At 39.1% G+C, this 13,485-nt stretch overlaps 1 protein-coding gene across 3 annotated transcripts; it reads right to left on the bottom strand.

Moving 5' to 3' along the window:
- Positions 1 to 983: 983 nt before the first annotated feature.
- On the bottom strand, positions 984 to 12,871 carry znf148 (zinc finger protein 148; the record flags this gene model as incomplete). Of its 3 annotated transcripts, none has more annotated exons than XM_083921446.1 (7): positions 984 to 5,866; positions 6,448 to 6,566; positions 6,659 to 6,742; positions 6,893 to 7,016; positions 7,155 to 7,280; positions 8,828 to 9,240; positions 12,772 to 12,871. In XM_083921446.1, 7 exons carry the CDS (start codon positions 12,869 to 12,871, stop codon positions 4,229 to 4,231), a joined length of 2,604 nt encoding a protein of 867 aa, XP_083777572.1. In that variant the 3' UTR covers positions 984 to 4,228. The 3 variants fall into 3 exon arrangements, with proteins under 3 accessions (XP_083777572.1, XP_083777573.1, XP_083777574.1); XM_083921447.1 differs by lacking the exon at positions 12,772 to 12,871 and adding an exon at positions 11,815 to 11,899; XM_083921448.1 differs by lacking the exon at positions 12,772 to 12,871 and having other exon boundaries at positions 8,920 to 9,053.
- Positions 12,872 to 13,485: the final 614 nt, after the last annotated feature.

The raw sequence follows: 13,485 nt of genomic DNA, 5'->3' as shown, positions 1-13,485 counted from the left end.
AGAAAAAGTCAAATATGCATCAGTATCCACTCTGAGTCTCTGGAATTCACTTTTAAATGGGGGCAGTGAGCAATACGGCGTCTTATTTGAATACAATTGTTCGCTATTTAAATGAATATCTTTGTCTGAGCTGAACTCAATAGTAAGTTAAACCTACCTTTCACATAGTCCCATATCACTCCACGCAGAGAAAAAAGGAGGAATAATCAGCTATCAGAATGACAAATCAGTTCATTGTTCCATTGTGCCCCAGAGATGACTCCAGTCAGTGTGAACAAGGACTCCCAGCTCCTCCTGCTGTTACCCTGTTCATGGAAACGTCAGCAGGTAACTTTAGATAGGCCTGGTTGAACTTCCAGGGTGTGTTGCTGCTTTGCACAAGGATCATGTGTTAGTTTTGGCCAGCCCTAAGGGAATGTTGACTAATGATTAAAGCTGAAAAATGCACACGTACAACTCAATAGCCTTATCTTTTTTTATTTGTGGAATTATTTCCTAAAATAAAAATGTGGACTCCAGCTTTGGGAAAAATAGGTTTTGGGGCCATAAGGCCGTTTGTAGGCCTACAGATTCGGACTATTTCTGTCAGTGTACAGTCACATTTAACACGGTTAACAAATCCTTTGTGTGTATTTGTGGATTAAGGATATGAGATAATATATCTAAAAAGTGTAAGTAAATGGAATAATGTCATGATGCAACAGGCAATGTACTCTATCAACCATTGTGTTTCCACCTTCTCCTATGTGAGGATTTGCTGTTTTTCTCTACTTTATATCATTGTAAAGATTAAAATAATTGAGTTTTGGATGGGCAAAACATGAAATTTAAAGACGATTCCCCGACTAAAAGAAAGAAATGTTGATAAATTCTCCATCAAAATAATTTTGCCCCAGACCAAGTTACATATTTTGAATGGCCTTTGCGTGTATCAAAAACAATTCAAGGTCAAATCATGTGAATTATTTTATTTATAAGGACATGACGCACAACAATCAAAACAACAATTTAATCAGATTGTTTACAAATCATAATATATTGCAAAAATCTAATCATATGGGTTACTTGACTGAAATTAATCAGCTACAATTAAAGCTGCACATTAATCATAAAACAAGTTCACTCGACCCGACAAGTTAGAGACCATGCAAACAATCCTTACTGTCTAACTTAAGATCGACCTTACAGAGAAGCAGTAGGGCTGCCTCGTCAAGTTCTTTAAAAGTATGAAAACGCCACGGTCAAAGGAGATTCTCATCAGCAATTGAAAGATCTTGACACAAACGACTTGTACAGGGATAAATGAGCGTAGCAATAGTGACTGCATAATGATATACTGTACATATCAGTGCCTTAAATGACGTTTCAAAAATAGTTTTTATCAAAAAATTCAATAGTTCAGATCTTTTTACACAAAACATTTTTACTCTAGCTTATACAAGGACACTTATGGCCAGGTTACTGACAAGAGTTAATTAAAAAGGAAAAAAATATAGTACTGTTGATATAATTCACGATTTTCCATCAGTTCCGCATTTTAAATTGCTTAATTGAATTTAAACGTCTCCATGAACAATGCATGGGATATAATTTGCAGAAGCAGAATTACTCGTCTGCACTGTGCTTTTAATAACTGCTTACAATGAAATGGGTAGCCCGTGAAACACTTATTTGAGTAATCCTCCACCCAAAAGCATGAATTGAATGAATTCAAGCTGACCACAGCTGATGAGGTGAAATACTTGATACCAGAAGACGACTGCTTTCAGGTGGAGTATGACTCTAAAACCAATTCTTACAGAGCTTAGTTGAATACTTGATTCTAATTAATCATTTACATCACCCTACGGTCTGTGATTTCAGAATCGCAGAACGCTGCTATGAACAGACTGTTGCTATGGACGCAGTTCTGATCAGAGTCTCTGAAGGACCATTTTGAAATCAATGAAATAATTTTTTAATCAATATTATGTGTCAAATTATTGATTTCTTTAAGTAGCCTTGTAATAAGCACGATTATGTAGAGAGAGCTGACCCGCTTGCTCTACATGATCTCTTACATAAACATTTTCTGGTGGTGGGGGCTTTTTTTTTTTATTACCAACAGATGTAATACATTAAATCTCATCATAATGCACAATCAACTGCATTAACTTACAAAACAAAGAATCAAAATCCACTTAAACCAGTCATCGATAAAGCTGTAAAATCAAAAATAAAAACTGTGGGGAGATATATATACAAACCTCAAAGCCGCATCTTGTCAGCAAGTGAAAATTAATTCACTGTTAATGTGATAAATGCTTGTGCCTTCCACTGACAAAGTGTCTCTTGCACAAGCCTCGTCTCTATATTGACACAAAGATCTAACAGTACTTCTCAGAACGTATAAACATACAATGTATTTACAGCAGTTTCTATACATTCTAGTGGGAATGTTCAATGAGGAAAAATAAAGCATTTGATGATTAATGTGGGTGCGGCCTGTCCCTGATTGTCCGTAGAATTGTAACAAGAGGGAGCTTAACATCCGTTTTCAAACCTAATTTGATGGCGCATATAAAATAGTGTTTTACACAATAGCACCTAAGATATCACGCATACATGTACGGAGGGAAACCCATCAACAGTGTGATGAAGTATAGATGAGACCTCACTCTTTTGCACTTTTTCAACAAGGCCCGGACAGATGTGTGGCTAACTTATGAATTCTCACAAATAGGTGATAATGATCAAAATGACAGATAATTGAAACATGATTCTGTACTCATATACATATATTGCAGTGCTGTCAATGATAATTGATATTTCCTTCCAACCAGATAATTTATCTTGGTGCTATTTTTTGCTAAAATAATAAAATATTCTGGGCAAAATTAAATAAAGCTCTCAGTTCCCAACGTATTACAGACTGAATAGGTTGATAGCTTATGTGTTTGCTGTTATTGTGCAAGTGGAATTAGTAACCTTAGAGCACTAGGACAAAAAACAGAAATGTTATACAGGAATGAGAAAAGGAAAGCCTGGAATGAGAAAGAAAAAGAAAGGCACAGATAGAAAACTAATAAAAGTGGGAATATAGCCTTGATTGAAAGCTTTGAGTTCCAATCGATACAAGGGGCTCTGATAACATTGTTGTTTCCCCGAAACCTGTGCATCTTCCAAGGAAAACTATCTAAGTACTATAAAAAGAGCTGCGTTGGAAGTGACGAAAGCATCATCTTTAATTGAAATAACCCATATCTCAAAGAACATACTACATTCCCTGTAGTGACCAATTGTGCAAATTGTGCAAAAAATTAAGCACAATCCTCTTAAGTAATTTTATTACTTTTTTAATATTATTGGGTGATTGGACAGAATATATCAGCTTGGTTTGGTTAAGTTGCGTTTTTTGTTTTTTGTCATTTTATTTGGCTAATTTAATGGCCTGCTCTCTGATATTGACAACTACCGAGTAGAAGAATTTATCATATCACCCAACCCCAAAACACTGAATATTTCACACCAGAGTCACAAAAGTATGTGCCACGAAATTTAAGGACAAAGGGAATACATTAAGGAATTCATTCATATTTGCTTTTTGGCCATCACACCGACCAAATTAGGCCCAATCTGTGAATTGAAAACAAACTAGATTCCACATCAGATGAATACAATCAGCTAAATCTTTCCTGTAGCATTCATTACACACCCATCTCAGCTGACAGTAAAGTGACTTCAACATAAAGTGAAGAATCAGTTATGTTCTAATCGTGGTGTCATGAGTTCTAAACAGCAGGGGGAGGTAGCTACAGTAAGAGCAAAAGGCATTTATAAATAGGGCCTATGTAATAATGAGTGGAAATATTGCATTAAGCAGCAAGACGTGACTTGATCATTTTTGTGCAAGGCAAACTGATTGACAAACATAAACTCTGTGTCCATGGTTTAAGAGAATATTTCACTCTCTTGCATTACACTTTGGTCACTTCATCTCTCAATGTACATTCTGGAGCAAGAAATATACACATGCGCCATTAGATTTTTTTTTTAAAGGGGAAGTGCTAATTATGATTTTTTTTTTTTCGTATTTCCATTCTTTGAGGATGCAATTAACAAAAAAACAAAACATTAATATGTTTTAGAACAAAATGCTTTGAGAAAGAGCACATAGTTGGCAAAACAACAGACATGAGATAAAGTGCCGCTGAAATTATTAACAGAAATGAATTCTTCGCCCCTCCCTTCAGCCAAACGTTTCACTGGATGAAACGTCAGGGGAGGAGTTCAGTTGAGACCTGGTCTCAGTGACTCTGACTAAGGGGAACTCTGAGAAGTCTGTGCTGTGTCCACGCAGACTCAACTGTCCATTGGCAACAGTAAACTGTGAAGAGGATCCCGATCTTGACGTCTGGAAATGAGATTTAAAATTCTGATCGAATGAGTTTATTTGAAAGGTCTGCAGTATGCCTTGTGAAGAGTCTGTCTTTTTGGAGGGTGAGACCTGCTCCAGAAAGTCCTCCTCTGCTGGGGACACCGCAGACGGAGGGGTAGTCTCATCTCCTGAAAATGAAAATGAGTGCTGAGTGTCCCCGACCAGTAATCCAAAGTGAGGTTTCTCTAAAGTGGACCTTAACGGAGAGCTCATCCCCGATTTAAACCTGCTCGGGGAAGGAAACTGTTTCTCGGTGGAGAACAGAGGTTGTCCGGCTAAGGTGGGATTTTCGGAGACCAAGCTGAGGCTCTGGCTGGTCAGGTAGCTATCGTTCTGGCTGGTCCTCTCCAGTGCTTGCTGGAGAAACTTTGAGTATTCTTGCAAGAGGCTGACCTTCTCAGTAGCCGGCTGAGCCTGGGCACTCGAGGTTCCGAGGCTCTCCACGGGACTGCTGTCTGAAACATCAGAGGAATTAATGGATATGCTCGACGTCACCTCTGTGTCGGCCACACTGAAGGAAATTTCCGATTGCCCGTTTGCTTTGTTGGAGTAATGGTCCAACAGCGTCTGAAGAACCTCATCTGGCAACACGCTCTTGTCATGTGTGGCTTTAATATCTGTGTTAATGGGCGGAGGCTCGAGAATGGTGGCCGGGACAGTCTCCTCAATGACGGACGATACTACAGTTTGTGTAACAGGTGGCTGAGATGAAATGCTGCTCGTGTTTAGGCCGTAATCCCCGCTGTTGTTAGCCATCGCAGCCTGAAGATAACGCTTCTTCTTGAGAAATTGCATGGCGTCGTCGTAGTTTGTGCTGCCGGCTGCTGGCTTCGTCGGTCCTCCTTGAAGAGTTTCAGCTGACTCGAGTTCAGTGTTGCTTTCTACTTCTAAAAGCCCTTGCTTGTCCACGATTTCAAATGTGTACTGCGTGACCTTAGCATTTTCCTCAAAGGAAGACAAAGTGGACAGGCAGGGAGGAGTTGGTTCACTGGGTTGTTTAAGACTCCTCTTGGGGACTTTCTTCAGGACTAGTTTGGGAGGAGTCGTGTCTTCTGATGACACGTCTCCCTCTTGGTGTTGGCTAGCTGTTTCTTCAGGAAGTTCCACGGAGTAATCTGCAATCACATACTCGTGTTTGACTTTGGAGGACACGGCATAGAGAGGCAGACCTTCAATTTTATTTTGTCTCTGCTCCTCCTTCTCCTCAAATTCGACAACAGTGACGGTTTTCCCGTCTGTTTGGGTAGCACTGGAAGCGCCTGAACTCTTGTCTAAACACTTTTGACGCTTTTTCTTGGGCAGGGAACACTCATTGGCAAGAAAGGGGAAGCCCAAAGAATCTGCTTCACGCAAAGGCCCGACTTTACTAGCTGCCTTGTTTGCCTTTCTCTCTCGGTTCTCGTGACACATTCGTCTGTGCTTTAAAACCCGGTCAGTTCTGGAGAAGTACTGTGGAAAGAAGACAAATATATATATTTATTATTGTACCAGTAAACCAATGCAAAGTAGTGAGAAACCTTAGGTGAGGCTATACAAACATTGAACTTCCTGTGGCCTTTCTTTGCAACTCCTTTAAAGATTCTATACAACATCCTGAACCACTAGATGTCGCACCAGCATATTGGACCAAAACAAAGTTTCAAAGAGAGAGACGCACATGCACTAACATGCATGTGTGGCGGACAGGCTCGCAAAACAAGGAACAGAGAAACTCTTGATTACCACACACACAGCAGAGTGTGACTTCTCTGCTCAGGAAGCCATTACTCCTGCACTGTATCACTTCATAGAAAATAGTCTTTAGGTGCTATATTATTGTTCAAAGTCTCATATAAAGAACATTTATTTACTGGGTAAACTATACAGAGACTTTGGCTAGAATTTTCATCAGTTCACTATGTACGTTCTGTGTTAACATCCTGTAGTCCAGCAATGATATGAGCACTAATTTAGATTTTATGCTGTTATCAATACCTAATTGCCTTGTTGCTTACATGTGCACTATTTTCCAAGCAAACAACAGAACTTACCTGGTGACAGTAGTCACACTGGTAAGGCTTCTCTCCGCTGTGAGTCCTTTTGTGTCTCTCCATGTGGTACTTCTGGATGAACCTCATCCCACACTCGTCACAGCGGAAAGGCTTTTCACCTACACAGAGACAAAAAAAGGGACAAAGACTCACTTACAATGAAACACAATAAAATCCTAATCCATACTGATTGCATTCATTCTTCACTCACCAGTGTGGATCTTCTCGTGTCTCTGGAGGAGATACTTCTGAATGAAACGCATATCACACTGGCTGCACTGGAATGGCTTCTCCCCTGGAGTTTGAATAGTAAATCAGTATATAAATAATATAGATACTATTTGTCATATCATACTTAAGGCAGCTTTTCATCTACTTTAAATATGATGGCTAATTCCAGAGCAAAAAAACAATATAATGACGTTTTAAAACATGTAATTCATACCAGTGTGGATGAAGACATGCCTCTGTAGATGGTAGTTGGTTCTGAATGCAGCATTACAGTGGACACAGACGTGACACTTGGGGCTTTGTATGCCCAATGATCCATCATCATTGATGCTGAGGATCTACAACAGCAAAGGGAACAAAGACATATACACTATTAGTATTTAAGTCACTTTTACAGTTGTTAAAAACTTTCACACACATGCACATGTCAGGCCATTTAAAAAAAATGGGATTCCTGAGATAAAATTGACCTGCACCTTTGCTGGTGAACGCTGCTTTCTCTTTTTCTTCTTAGGACACACCGTCACACCGTCCTTAACTTCTTTTTTGTCCTTTATTTGGACCGAAGTCTCAGACATCTTCAGTTCCTGCTTGATGCTCAACTGTAAAAGTAGGACCATAGATAGGAAAGACATTAAACAAGCACATGACCTACCCACTCATCCAACAGCTTATCAGGGTCAGGCTGGTGCAATAAGACAAGCAGAGGATAATCAACTAGATCTTTCATATGACTTGTTTTAAATGATGTGCCATGTTTCAAGATTTTAGCAAATTACTTGTTGAGTACAATGTCTTTCTTACAGACAGAAATAATGACCAAAACTACAGATATAACATCAAAGTTGTAATAAAGAGGAATTTAGCAGCCGTAAGCCTGATCCTGTTCATCGGTACAAGATATCCTCCACGTTTAAACTCACAGTATGAAATAGTCTTAAATTTCCATGTGCTGTACCTTTATCCATGAAAAATTCAAAAACACAAACATTTCAGCTAATGCCTCCCCCTCTGTAAAGGCTCCTGACTTTTTTTCCTTTTTTTTTTTTTTAACTATGAATCCGAACCAGGTACACAGGGGGAGTGAGGTGGTTATTATACAATATATTATCCTTAATGTTTAAGGTTATTTTGATGATGTTCTGTGTCACAAGCTTTCTAATTATACAGTATTTGTGGCATACACACTGTCACTGTCCTTAAAAGTGTAATCCGGCAAAATCATCCCATGGTCTCTTTTGGCACTTACATACATCAAATAAGCCATCGAGACAGTTTTTTTCATGTATCAACTATTAACGGAGAAATGCGGGAGAGTCGCTAACAGCCGGACGTGGCTAAAACTGATTAGCAAGCGGCTTTTTTAACCACTAATACTGCTCAAAATAACACCAAACCTCTACAGTAGTATGATAAATGTCCATACACATAAAATTAAGCACCAACAACATAGTTAGTGAACCTGGAGTTTATTAAAAGAGTGTTTTGAAAGACTTCTCAACTGGCTCCGGTACCAGCTCCTCTTGTAGTAAAGTCCATTCAAGTTGATTACCAAATGCAATTCAAAAGGAAAGAGCCCATTGGTGCATCGTTTTATGTGTAAGGACTTTTATCATACTACTGTAGAGCTTTGGTGTTATTTTGAGCCGTATTAGTGGTTAAAAAAAAGCCATTTTAATGCCTTCACCATAATACCCCAAGCTAATCAGTGTTAGCCACTTCCGACTGTTGGCGACTCCACCAGATTTCTCCGTTAATAGTTGGTAAACGAAAAAAACTGTCTTGATGGCTTATTTGATGTATGTAAGTACCACTTTAAAATTTTAAATGCAACCATCCATTTCAGACTGTTATTTTAACTATATGTAATCACTGTTCCTAAATACTTCTTTGGCATCGTTTTTCAAACCTGCTCTAAACCAGTTCACGAGTGTCAACAGCAGTTAAGTGGGCCAAGGATTGTTTTCATATGCGTGTCAATACCGGTTAATGTTCAGTGTTGAAAGAACTGATTTCCCATAACAAACATTGCCTTGGATGACATGACCTGAAAGGAGACTCCCTATAATGGCGTGGAGAGCATCAGTACATTATCCACACAAATAATCTTATCAATACATAAACTACTTGTTAACCAGCATGAACTCACTGGCATATGAAGCAAGCAGGGCAACTTATTGGTGAGTTTTAGGGGGAAATGCACTCCCTCCTCGCCTCCTCCCTCCTCCTCTCCTCCTCTACCATTCTTTGTCATCTCCTCCTGCATCATCAGCTGCTCTGGAGGGACCAGGTCATGTGTAACCAGCGAACTCCCAGTCAAATCCTCATCTTCTTCTTCTTCATCATCATCATCATCATCATCGTCGTCGTCGTCGTCGTCCTCATCCTCGGCCAGCAGAGGGTGGTTTGCCAGCGATCGTTCCCCCAGGGTCATCACCACCAGACCTCCTCCGCTGCCCAACCCGACTCTCCCTCCTCCGTCTATTCCTCCACTGCTGCACTTCAGCAGCATACCCTCCAACTTGTCCTCAGTGCTCATCTTACATAGATTAGTTCTTGAGACTGTAAAAAGAAAGAAAAATAAATGACTGGATAATGTTGGCAAGCTAATTACCAAACATACTCACTACATATTTATTTATTTTATTTGACATCATGAGGATGTAAGTCACCCATATGCAAGTCCTGAGCAATGTTTTAAAGTCTTAACCTTCAGGTCTTAAGCAAGTCCCAAGTTACTGTGTTGGGAATTAAGCAAGTTGAGTTGAGTCCCTGCTATAGGTCAGGTCAAGTCAAGTCAAGTCATGTCATGTCATGAAATTCTCATGATCTACCAAAGTTTTCACATTTAAATCAGTGGTCACGTGAAGTTACGTTTTATTTCCAATATTAATGAAAACTGTTGCAGCCTACTCACACCTTTAGCCTCTGTTGGGTTCCTAATAGTTGCCAGGTTTGTTTGCATTGCAGTAAGTCATATCACAGTCATATTTCAAAAACAAAATGTAAATTCTTAATATAGAAAGCTGCCAATTTAATTTGAAAAAAGTCAAGACATCTTTCTTATGTTTAAGTCAAATCCAAAGTCATGTATACAGTACCACGTCAAAGCCAAGTCAAGTCTTTTATCAATGTTAGTCAAGCAAGTCTCAAAACCTGAAATTTGAGACTTGAGTCTCTCACCTCTGAAAGTCACACACAACAAAAACAACAATAACAAAAGTCCAAAAGATATTTCCATTGCGATTCATGGTCTGTGTATGAAATAATCCAATCAGTCACTGCTTCCTACTCACTTGCTGTGTCCCAAATCACACACTTCCACCCTCAAACTGGCTTTTTTGAGGGTGGAAGTGCATTCAGGAAGTCTATATAATACAGTGTACTGCATTTCACTCAAGTTCAAGTTTAACAAATATATAAGGCTAGCTCTAAGAACATGTCTTACTATCTTACACAACATTAAGAATTATGATCCCAATCAGTTCCACATCTATTGCACAAACAGGGCCTCATCTCAGTAATGTAGTAGCTTTTTAACTGGGTCAGCTGTTGTTTCTGTGATCTTATCTTACAAAATGTACTATACAGTATTAGTTATATGTGAACTGCTGTTCACATGGAAGCCTTCTCCACTTCGGCCTTCAAAGTTCTTCTTTGAATATTTGCGACCACCACCAAGATCTGCATCTGATCCGGATCTGATCGGCATTGATATTGACTAATTGGCTGGATCGGATATTGGATGAATGAGGCTGATGCAGCATGCCGTTGTTTGTTGGGTTTCAGGCAGCTGCTATATATTACATTACATTTGAAAATATCTGTTTGCAGTGCACTTTACATGGAAGTGTTATTTATTTATTTTTGCTGCTAATGTACACTTTGTTACTTGTTAATAAATAATATTAAGAAAATGTTTATCTGTGTTAATTTGTTACCTTTTTTTAACAAGGCTAAATGTTTATGTCAAGCCTGATGCCTTCACTCACATGGCAAGGTATAAACGTCATTCATAAACAGTAGGATCGGATCGGTATCTGGTATCGGCTGATACGCTCAGCCCAGGTATCGGGATGGTATCGGAAAAAAATGGATGGGTGCATCTCTATACAGTATACACTATAGCAATTTAATTCAATTTTATCTATAGTCTCAAATCATAACAAACGTTATCTCAAGACACTTTACATATAAATCAGGTCTAGACCACAAAAACTTAATTAAGATTTACAGAGACCAGACAATTCCTCCTTGAGCAGACGCTAGTCACACTATTTTTAACAACAATAGTAATAATAATATTTATATCTAATGTTTATACAGCTATGTTGTGCAGTGGCAACGAAAACCCTCCTTTTAACAGGCAGGAACGTCAAACAGACCCAGCTCTATGGAGGACGGCCATTCTGTCTTGACCAGTTGGGGGAAGAAGAGAGACAAGAAGACAGACAGAAAGACTCAGGGATGCAATCACAGAATTAGCATGAACTGTAATTATATCTATAGTAATTATGGCAGTTTAATATACTAGAATGATATGAATAGTAGTAATAATGGGAGTTAAGGTGATAGATATATGAATAATGATAAGTGTGGTGTGATATGACTAGAAGCAATATTAGCTATACTACAGCTAGAAAAACAAACCAATAGTGTTATTATGGCTGCAGGCACCCATGAAACTGATAAGTTATTGAAATGATGTGCTACTTTTATAAGCCCAAGTCGTAAAACATTTCAAGTCCTCTGAATTTGGTTAATGTTCTGTAGTCATGAGCTAGGCAGATTGTTTTTGTATATTTCCTTCAAATATGGCTAACTGTCAGTCTACGTTAGCAACGTGATATTTCCAGAACCGAAAAGTAGTTAAAAGACCAGGTATACATGTTTTGCTGCAACATTACACAGGTGTTGCCCTTCCAACAAGACCTATGCTAATTAGTTAACTAGCACTCACTTGATGTTAAAACGGTCACGTTAACGCGAGCTAACCTAGCACTTGTGGACCGTTTTGTAAAAAGGTTTGACAATGTAGTCAAAGCAGACTAACCTCCGGGAACCCGGTAAGTAAGTGACACGGTTTAAACACACACAAACCAACAACCACTTAGTCCCATATGTAAACACACTCACTGTGTCACTGAGGTTAAGTGGGTTAAGACTCTTGCTAGCCAGCTAGGTAGCCGCGCTTGTCAACGCTGCTACATCACATTTACAACAGCAGAAGAAACATAGGAAGAGAGGCGGATGTGCCTTCAAAATAAAAGTTGGTACACCACTTAAAATGAAACTGGCTAGAAAAGAAAACCGAGTACTACACCACACACACACACACACACACACACACACACACACACACACACACACACACACGTACAACTATAACTGTTCCAAAACCAACCAATGTCGACCAAATAGACGAAGAGTTCTAAGCATTAAATAAATAATAATAATAATAATAATATTATAGCTCTAGCAGGGGACCCCAAACTTCCCTTTCCCGGGCCACATTAACTTATTATTAATAATAGATAAATTAACATGAATAGATAAAGATAATTCACCTCGAAACTACAATTCAGTCCATGGCCATGCTGGCAATCCAATTCGTTGCCATATCTGCATTTAAATCAATGGCACCACTAAAACAAGCGCATTAATAAATGCTGTACTTTGAAGGGCTGTGACAGGAAGTTCGCCTTCACTTGCACAAACTTGACAAACGCGTCCGGCCTGTTTGAAGCTAATTATCCTGCTGCTAGCAAGTTGCTGCAAACATTGGTGTGTGTTGCTGTGATATACAGATGACGCCGCGTCTTCATATAAATAAGCCGTGCAGAATTCAACCCTACACACTCGCTAACGTCAAACTACATACAAGGAACAAAACAAAACTTTCGTTTGCACATTTCACCAAACTTGTCAGCGGGGCTAGTTAGCGCCTCAAGCTTCCTCAACACACTCTGCTCAATAGGCCACAATATTACTGCCTGCTGGTGAAGCCAGCTCGCTCCTAAAACAAACAATAACATGCGACTCAGTGCCCCGTTAAGGGATATGCCAACTATTAAAGCTGCACTTTCTTCTTACCTGCTGTGTGTCTTAACCCAGGTTCGCTGTCATGATTGTTATGCAAGACTACAGTACGATGATGGTGTGCGGAATAATGAAATACACCATCACATTTCATGAAGGCTTGACATTTGTCTGTTTGTCGCCATCTGGTGGTCAACATCGGTCGGCGCTGAACACGCGCGCTCCTGATCACTGCTGCTGCTAAAGTTCCCTCCACGACCTACTTCCATAAGCTAAATTACCTTTAATAATAATGTCTGCATGCTATTTCTGATCTTTGTTGTCAGTTGTTTTTGCCTTTTTGAAACAGGCTACTCACTCACAGAATATGTAGCTTAATAGGCTATACGTATGGTTATAAAGAGATAATTAATTCTATTAATAGTCTGTACAGGGGCTAAATATGATTTGTGGTCATCTGATAGAATCCATGCGGAATTTAAGCACGACCCTATTAATAGGTCAGAGACATGAAAAACAGTTCCATGCAGTCATGTCTATAGCCTGCATGTGATGTGGTGTCTTTATTTCCTTTACTCTGTAAAGTGTCCTGAGATAACTTTTGTTATGATTTGGCACTATAAATAAAATTGAATTGAATTGAATTGAAATTGGATAGATGGGGATTACGCTACAACATTTTACTTAAATTAAACTACAAAAACAACGCCGATTTTCTAATTCTGTCATGTAAAATCATGTAAGTGAAGTTACAAAAGTGCAATTGTA

This window comes from Echiichthys vipera (genome assembly GCF_963691815.1).
Source record: "Echiichthys vipera genome assembly, chromosome: 10".
NCBI classification, from domain to species: domain Eukaryota; kingdom Metazoa; phylum Chordata; class Actinopteri; order Perciformes; family Trachinidae; genus Echiichthys; species Echiichthys vipera.
Note: the sequence above shows the minus strand (reverse complement) of the source record. Positions and strands in the feature narration are given on the sequence as shown.